At 56.6% G+C, this 9,125-nt stretch overlaps 2 gene segments (V, D, J or C); both read right to left on the reverse strand.

Annotated features, from left to right (window-relative positions):
- Positions 1 to 2,623: 2,623 nt before the first annotated feature.
- On the reverse strand, positions 2,624 to 4,749 carry LOC129195242 (T cell receptor alpha variable 18-like). The segment is given in 3 exon segments: positions 2,624 to 2,696; positions 3,333 to 3,642; positions 4,435 to 4,749. Coding segments are annotated over 3 exon segments (429 nt in total).
- An 840-nt stretch (positions 4,750 to 5,589) lies between these two features.
- Positions 5,590 to 8,224, reverse strand: LOC129195244 (T cell receptor alpha variable 26-2-like). The segment is given in 3 exon segments: positions 5,590 to 5,614; positions 7,286 to 7,646; positions 8,173 to 8,224. Coding segments are annotated over 3 exon segments (438 nt in total).
- Between the last annotated feature and the right edge of the window lie 901 nt (positions 8,225 to 9,125).

The following is a 9,125-nucleotide window of genomic DNA, read 5'->3' on the forward strand; positions in this document are numbered from 1 at the left end:
GTGTAGTAACACACTCAGGTCACTTGAAATACCACTCTGGAAGAAGTTAGTTTGCACTGCCATTATTCCAAAATCTGTATTGTTTTCTCCCCAGATATACTGCGTTTCCTACAAGACCCGGAATCCTCTCTTGTGGTCTTTCTGTACAGCCCAGCCAGCATGAGGACAGACCTGAATTCCACCTCCAGGTGGGATCCAAATCATCACTTTCTTACCTCATCCAGGTGGGAATGGGGCTTCTCATCCACCTTCCAGTACCTCACAGAGACACTTTTCTCTAGGTGACTCACTCTCTTTGCCTCCTTCTCTTTCCCTCTGACCCATGTCTCCTTTGGATATACTCCCCATTCCATCTCTTCCACAAAACCTAAACTTCCTTTGCCATCTCGGAAGGCCTCACTGCCAACAGCCACTGACATGGCCTACTGAGGGGACATCACTGCAGGAACTAGACTATACCGGCCTGCCACCATGGCTGCTTTTGTCAGCTTCCCCCAGAGCTTTCCCCCTTCCAGGGCCAGCTCTTTGCTTTCCAAAACAGAATTAGCGCAACAAGACAGGTGTGCAAAGAGGGACAAACTAGATCCCAGTAATGCACATCCCAGAAATGCATCCACTAGCATTTTTGTGTTGGGCAGAGAATCCAGAGGGACTCAGGACACAGGGACTCCCCCCAGCCAAGTACTGGTGAGTCCCCAGAGCTGGAGGAGAAACATGAGAAGCAGGGGGACAGCTCAGGCAGTTGAACAGGGAATCTTGTCCAGTGCCTGACGGATGGGTCTTGCTCACAAGGTGAGGCTTTCACTGATCCCCAGATGCCCAGCTAGGAGGACGTTTTTCTTCCTTGGATTTCTTTGGCTAGGAGGGAAGGCCACAGGAGCAGTCATGTCTCCTACCAAGAGCCCCCTTCTCCAGCAGTTGTCATTGGTGGACACTGAGGGAAGAGTTAGAGCTGGACAAGCAGCTGGGGTATTTCTCCTGAATACTCACTGCTGTGTCCTGCTCGGTTTCAGCAGATCAGTGTTGTTTCTGAGCCTGCCGTGGCAATGCAGCCTGGGGGCAAGGAAGGCCAACAGCATCCTGGGCTGCAGTAGGAAGAGCGTGGCCAGCAGGACAAGGGACCTGACTCTTCCTCTCTACTTCGCGCTTGTCAGGCCACCTCTGGAGTGCCAGTTCTGGGCTCCCAAGTACAAAAAAGATGTCAGAGTGAGCCCAGGAAAATGGTGCAGGGACTGAAGCGTCATTCCGGTGAAGAAAGTCTGAGAGATCTGGCAGTGTTCAGCATGGGGAAGAGAAAGCTCGTGGGGGATCTTGGCAATGTGTGTAAATATGTGATGGGAGGGAATGAAGAGGAGAGTCTTCTCAGTAGTGCCAACTGACAGGAGAAGCAGCAGTGGGCACCAGTTGACAAACCTGACCAAACATGGTCCTGGGCACCCTGCTCTACGTGACCTGGCTTGAACAGGGGCTGCATGGTCTCAAAAGGTGCCTCCCAGCATAAGCAATTCTGCGATTCATTGAAATATGCTCAGCTTTTCTCCCTGCTGCACAGGCTGGGGAGGCAGAGACCCAGCCTCACCACAGCACCAGTGTGTGGGTTCTGGGCAGGATGAGCTTAGACCTCCATGCAAGGAGAGGTGGGGAAAGAATTGCTCCCCAGGGTACACCCTCCCCTTTTTGCACAGTACTGCACACTGAGGGCACGGGTGTAGGCTCAGAATCCAGAGGGAAAGTGCTGTCATGGAGCTCTGCATCCTGCACACACAGAAGCACCTGGGAGTCCTCTGCAGACTGCACAGAGGAGAACCTCCCCGAATCCATGCAAGCTTTGTACTTGCTCACCACAGCAGCACCTGAGGGGACTGGTTTGGGAGCTGCTGGTACCAGTAGATGTAGGGATTGGGATCGGTGGTGGAGAAATTGCAGTGCAGCATTGTGTTGTGTCCTGCCTGGATGGTCCTTTCTGGAGGGAATTGGAGCACAGAGTCCTTGGGCACGTCACCTGTACAGGCAGAAAGGAATTTCAACGCTCCTTGCACTGACCCAGCCTTCCCCTCACGAGTTGGGCCATTCCTACACAGGCTGACAGCATTTTACCTGAGCCTGGATCTGTCCCCAGGCAGCCATCACTGCTTTTCAATCCTCCTTAGGGATGATGTTGGTTTGGGGGGAGAATCGTGTCTGTGGTGTGTTGAAGCCCTCTGCAGCCCTGGAGATCAACCACAAGCAGGACATGAAATGTTCAAGGGACCTGAGACACAGTGGAGTGCAGGCCCCTGAGGGCTGCTGTCCACACTCCATCAATGCTGCCTAGAGTCCCCTGAGATAAATAGGGGCACGCAAAGCCTCCACCAGGGCTGGCAGAGCAGACCCACATCACTTGGGAGAGGCAGGCCATCCTGGAACAGCAGTAGGACAACAACTAAGTACCCTGGGGCTTCTCAGGTGACCTGGATGATGCTTCAGGAGCAACAGATTCCAACTCAGAGGGTGAGATCAAGCTGGAAAGTCAGCACCCTCCAGATGAGCTTCCACATGCAGTGCTGGGCTGGGATTGCCTGGGAATACGTCCCCAGAGCCATTCCTGTTGCCTCTGGGAGAAAACAAGATCACAGAGATGTGGTTACCAGCTGTTGGACAGAGAAACTGTCATGGACTCAGGAACATAGGGGCTCCCTCCAGCACTGGTGATTCCCCTGAGAAGGAGAAGAGACATGAAAAAGAGCAGGACCCTTCTCCAGCAGTGGACGAGTGCAGGAAGGGCTTGAACAGAGAATCTTGTCCTGTGTCTGGCTGATGGGTCTTTTCACTTGCTGAGGGTTTAGCTGACATCCAGATGCTGGGCAAGGAAGAGCTCTTCCCTTCTTGGGCTACTATGGCCACGTGGCAAAACCATAAGAGCAGTTGTGTCTCCTAACACAAGCTTCCTTCTCCAGCTGTGGCCATCAGTGGAGGCACAGGGAAAGGGAACAAGAAGACAAACTGATAGGTTGCTTGCCCTGAGTACTCGCTCCAGTGTACCAGCTGTTTTAAGGAGAGGGCATTTACATGCCTGGTTTGGCTTGTGCGTGGTGTAACCTGCAATGGGTCTGCTCCAGGTCAGGTTTCTTGGATCCTTTTCATCATCAAAGACCCTGGATCTAGACACAGCTGTAAAAGTCACGCTGCCATGTGCTACACAGCAGCACAGGCCAGGGAGGCAGAGACCCAGCCTCACCACAGCCTCCAGGTGCCACTGCTGGGCAGGCTGAGCTCAGAGCTATATGCAAGCAGTGGCAGGGAGGGAAGCGCCCCTCAGAGCATGCCCCACGTTTCTGTGCAGTGCTGCATACTGTGGGCACTGCTGTGGGCTCAGTGCACAGAAATAGGCAGTGCCGTCCTGGAGCTCGGCATCCCGCACATGCAGAAACACCTGGGAGGTCTCCACAGACAGTGTAGAGGAGAACCTCTCTGAATTCACTTGAGGTTTCCATTTGTCCACCCGCAGCAGCATCTGAGGGGACTGAGTCTGGCACTGCTGGTACCAAAACATGTATGGATTGGGATCACTGGTGGAGAAGTTGCAGTGCAGAGTCGCGTTGTGTCCCACCTGGATGGTCATTTCTGCTGGGAACTGGAGCACAGAGTCCTTTTGGGCATGACCTGTAAAGCCAGAAAGAGCTTTCAGCTTTGCTTGCCTGTGTCTGTGTCCATCTGTCACTTCATCAGCTTGCTAACTGTCCCCACTTCCCATCTCACTTTTCTCTGAAGCCTCTGAAATGCTGAGCTGTTTGTCCCTGCACACTTCTTTCTGCAGGTTCTTGTCACTTCTCCCCCCCCCACCCCCATCTCCCTGCTTTTCATGCTGGTCTTTCAGTCCACTGATTCTCTCCATATCTGCCTCTGAGCTATGTTAACTGCTCGTCTCTCCTTCAGCAGTAGAAGACGTGAGCTGCTCCTCTCCCACCTCTGACCATATCTTCTTGCTAGAACAGCTCCTCCATATGGCACAACACGTCCTCTGACCTTGCCCTGTCCTTGTATGGCATTTCAGCTCCTCTTGCACCGAGTTAGCCTTCACTGTTTGTCCCCCAAGGTTTACGACCACCCCTACAGAGACTGGTAGCATTGTCTGCAATACATCTAGGAGAGAAGCTCCTAGATGCCTCATTGCTCCGTTCCCTAGCAGCTTTCCTTCTTTCAGGCTGCCTATGTATTAGCGGCACATGCAGGAATGCTCAGTACCTGCCAATGTAAAGTGAGGTCATGTTCCTCCCCTTATGCCCATTCCTCCTGACATGTCCCAGATTATTTGCTGTACCCGTCTGCAGCCCCTGCTCTCCCTACAGAAACACTCCCAGTTTCCCTGGGAGTCAGGACTCACGTCTCCCCGCTTCCACCACCAGCTGCACAAACCCTTGCCTCATTCTCCCCAGCCTGAAAGTCACATCTCACCAAAGTCTGCCAGTTCCACCAGGGCTGCCAGGAAAATGAGGACCATGTCACGCTCTCCCTTCGTGGGGTGCCCAAGGACCTGCCAGCACGAGGGTCCTGATGCTTGCAACTTCCCGTCTTCTGCTGCCTCTGCCAGATCAAAGAGGCCTCCAAACCACAGCCCAGAGGGTGGAGCAAAACTCTCTCCCTGCTGCTCCAGGCAGGCCTCTTTGGGTCTTTCCCCCAAACTCTACCATGGACCCGTCTTGGGAAAGCTGAATAAGGGAAACTAATTAGCGTAGAACAATTTTAAAACAGAATATATAGTTTGGCAACACTTGCGTCAGGCCCCACAAACTCAGGGTTCACCTGTCTCATGCTCCAGTATGAAAGAAAACAATTAGTAAAATAGTTGGAATGTAGAAACCAGATAAGAGAAGCCGTAAATTAGGGAACAGTCCTTGGGTACGAACTAGAAAAAAGACAAAAAGTTTGAGGCATCCTGATAAAGGGGGCCTGATATGCCAACAAGCCTGGGACCATCTGGGCAGGACGGATAACAAGGTTGCTGAGCTTGCAAAATGGAGATAATGAAGAAGAGGTCACCCAGCTGTGTACACTGAAGAAGAGGAGAAAGAGGAAGATTTGACGAGGACGACCCCTGACGACCACCCGAGAAAGAAACTGTGCAGGCGTATCAGGACAGTAGCATATATTCATGAGTTCCCGGAATAATAATTAATATGTATTAAATTTATCAGAAACCTAATGAATATGTAACTGTTTTGTAATATAAATCACGTACAATTTGTGCCTCGTCGAGACGCACACTCGTGGAAATATCCCGGTGTGATTCCCAGCACTGCAATAAAGGATACCTGCTTAATAATCACATTGGTTATCGAGTGAATTTTTTTTGATTCAAAACCCTCCAGAGAGATTACAGACTCATGGTTTCAGTATGACGTGTCCATCAAAGGGACAGGCATCCCTCACAAACTTCTCCTGACATCAACCACCTAGCCAGCTGCACAGGCCTGCACCCAGCCCTGCAGGAGATGGAGAAGGCACCCCTGCACCCACCCATGTCCACCCTGTCCCTGGGAGTGTCCGGATGGAGAAAGGAGCAGGCACACAAGGAAGTGCCTGGGCCCAGGTGTTGCACACTCTTTCCCTTCACCTCTGGCCATAGAGGAGGCACCTGAAGAGAAACACAACTGTAAAGAGCATCTGCTGCAGAAAACAGCCGCACAGGGACAGACACGCTCCCTCCCTCTGGCAGGAAGAAGACTCTGCAACACAGCTCTCTGTTGTACAGGCAGTCCTTCTGTGTCCCTTCGCCTACCCACATTACCCACAACCCCCAGCTGCTTGTCCCACCCTGGGCCCCAGAAATCCAATACTCAGGCAAGCAAAAGGGCCACTTGGTTTTAATGTCTGGAGCAGGGCTCCTCTGCCACTTCTCACCCAGGGACCTTTGCTCACACGCTTGGCAGGGACTGCAGGAAGCAGGTTATCAGCATAGCAGCCCCCATTCACAACCCTGCTCCCACAACGCCTTCAGCATCCTGTTGTTTGTCGAGACCATGGCAGCAGGACAGTGGACTGCCCTCTGCTCTCCAGTGACTGCAAAGCAGTTCCCTTGTAATACAGCGACAGCTGCCACACCAGTCCCCAGCTGAAGCAGGGAAGAGGGCTGAACCTTTCCTGCCTGCCTTGGAAGCCTGTGAACACGGACGTTCACAGTTGAGCCAGCTCCTACAGCCACACAGGCCACATTGGGGACTGGAGGGGCCCAGGACCCCATGATCAGGGGCTTCTTTCCAGTTCTCACTCACCTCAGACCTTCAGCCCCATAGGGCAACTTAGCAAATCTCTTTGTGGCTCACTGCTGAGCTTGGACCTTGAGTCTCAGATGTGTCATTCAACAAGTGCCCAGCCCAAGCTTCTCTCCTGCCTCCTGGACTTCAACACCAAAGGCTCTTAATCGGAGGTAAAGGGGAATCCTGTGCAACAAGCTCTCTGTCCTGAGCACTAGCCACTGTGGGATACACTTGTAGGTGTCTGTGAGAATCAGTATCTCTTTCTCACATTGGTGGCCAGGTAGAACTACGGGCTCGAAAGGATGCCTCTCCAACACCCACAGGAGCAATCGGGAAGTGGACTGTGGAGCCGGAGGAATCAGTTTGTAACTGTGTCTCAGAGCTGATTTACAGAGTTACCAAGAAAGCATTTCTGGTTGAGGTTTCAAAGCAAGGCCTTGTATTGGCAGTGGTTCAGCTGGGTCTTTCTGTTCGACCAGGGCCTGGCAATGTCAGTGGGATGAAAGAGATGCCCAGGCGCTGCCATGCCCCCTTGGTCCCTGCGGCAGGAGCGAGGGCTGTCCGGCTGCCCGTGGGCAGGAGGATCTCTGCTGCCCGCCTCCCCCTGCACAGCAGCAAGGCGCTGCTCCTCTCCGGGAGCCAGCGGGGCCGGCGGCTGCAATCGCTCCTGCCCGGGCACCGCCGGACACCGCCACCGCTCCGGCCGCGATTCCTGCTCCGCTGCCGGCACCGTGCCGGGGGATTTCTGTCTGCGCCTCGGTGGGAGTGCGGGGGTGAGCATGGGGTGAGGGGCGGGAGAAGGTTTCTGCCCGGGGGGCGTCTCTGGATCCGCGTTGGGGGCACGTCCCTGGCAGGGCTGCGTGGCGCGGGGTCTGCGGAGCCTCGGCGGGCCCGATGCTGGTGCCGGTGCCGGTGCCGGTCGGGCGGGGGAAGGGGCGCGGGGCCCGGGGCCGGGCGGGGCCGGGCGGGGCGAGGCGGCCCCGGCGGGCGGAGCGGCAGCGCCCCCTGGCGGGCCCGGCCGGGGCTGTCCCCCCGCCCCCGACACACACGCCCGGCCCCGCCCGCCGCCCTTCCTGCTTCGTGGTTCGTGCCCGGCCGCAGCCCCGGCTCCTCTCCCCGTGTCTCTCAGGGCGCAGTAATACACCGCCGCGTCCCCGCGCCGGGGCCGGGCGAGCCACAGGGCGCTGGACCGGCGGTCTGCCGCCACCCACAGCCGCCCCGGCGGGTCCGGCACTGGTTTAGCTCCAGTGACTCCTGTCACAATGTGTTGCGGTGCCTGGTCTGAAAGCCGACGGTACCACTGAACGTTGTTCGCTTGAACTTTGGGGTGTGAGCAAGTGATGTTGATGCCGGTGCCCTCGGTGGTCTCTGCCGACGGCTCCTGCTGCACCTGGGCTCTGCCCACAGCCACTGCCAGAAAGCAGAAAAAGAGAGGGGAAAAAAATTTCAAAACCTGCTTTCTGCCCAGTCCTGCCTGCCGTTTCCCAGAGGAAATCCTGCAGAAGCAGCCAGGACCATACAGAGATGAGGAGGAGACGGGTTTTCAGAGGATATCCAAATGTGCAGTAAGTGCCCATTAATACTTGGTGGAGAAAGGAAGGTATGAATGATAGGTGGAAGAGGGGGGAGTCACTGAAGAGAAAAGGGGGATAAAGGAAAGAAAGAAAGTAGCAAGTGGGAGGGAATGATTGCATGAATTATATGGAAAGGCACGGGGGGGAGTAGAAAATAGGGCGTGTTCGACAAAGAATAGAGCGTTGAGTTTTCAGAGGGAATGTGGAATGGTAGCAGAGGGAGAGATGGACGGGAGGATGGCTCGGGAGCCGAGGTCCGTGAAGAAGCCAGAGGGGACGGCAGCCTCCAGGGACCTGCGGGGAACACCCCAAGCTCAGCACCGGCCCGGTCCCCCGCCCCCACCACCGCCAGCCCCACGCACCCAGGAGCACCGCGGCCAGCCCCGCCAGCCCTGCGCCCCGGCACCGCCGCATCCCGCCGCTCCGCCGCCCGCGCCTCGCTGCCCCCCGCCAGCCCCGGCTCTCTGCTCCGCCCACCCCGCCTCCTCTCCCCTTCCCCCTCTTCCCCTCCCAGCTCCGCCCCGGGGCTGAGCCCTGCCGGGGCCGGGGAGCGCGGCGCTGCCGAGCCCTGGTCCTCCCGCACCACCCGCCGCAGACCGAAGCGGGACGAGCCGCCGTCGCGGGGACATCCGGCGCTGCCGTAGCTCATGAACCCCGGCAACGGGTCGGGAGGTGCTGCTGCCCGGGGACAAGGCACCCCAAAACCACACCGACCCCGCCCCGGGGCCCCTCCGGCTGCTCCTGCCGCCCTTGCAGCCGCTGTCGCCGGCCGAGTGGCCCGTGAACGGTCGGCAGCGGCCCCGCGAGCAGCCGCTGGCAGCACGGAGCCAGCAGGAAGGCGGCGCCGCGGGACAGAGCGGCCGCAGCGGAGCTGCCCGCAGCGGCACTGGGTGTGCGGGAGTGCGGGCAGAGGCTGTCCCCGGCACGGGCACCTCGGCCACGGGGAAGGTGTTGCTGGCCAGCGGGAACCGCACAGCAACAGGGCGTGGCAGGACGTTTTGGAAGTGAAGTACCTGCTGGTTTTACAGCACTCTTATTTCCTCCAAGTGTCTCATTGGGAAACTGGGCATTTGAAACGACACCTGGAAGGAAAGGGCACGGGGTTCTGCTGGGTGCTCGCATCCATCAAGATGAAAGGAAAAGCAAGCTCTCAGGTCAAGTCTCCAGGGGATGCCATGCAGGTGTGGACTGTCAGGCACGAATGCAGGAGGAAGCAAGTGCTGAAGGGCAGTTCTCAGGGCAAGGAGGGCGAGCAGAGGAGGAGGTGGTGGGAGCAGGGGAGGTGGGACAAGTACAGGGGGGAGGAGCTGAACCT

This window comes from Grus americana, chromosome 22 (assembly GCF_028858705.1).
Source record: "Grus americana isolate bGruAme1 chromosome 22, bGruAme1.mat, whole genome shotgun sequence".
Lineage (NCBI taxonomy): Eukaryota > Metazoa > Chordata > Aves > Gruiformes > Gruidae > Grus > Grus americana.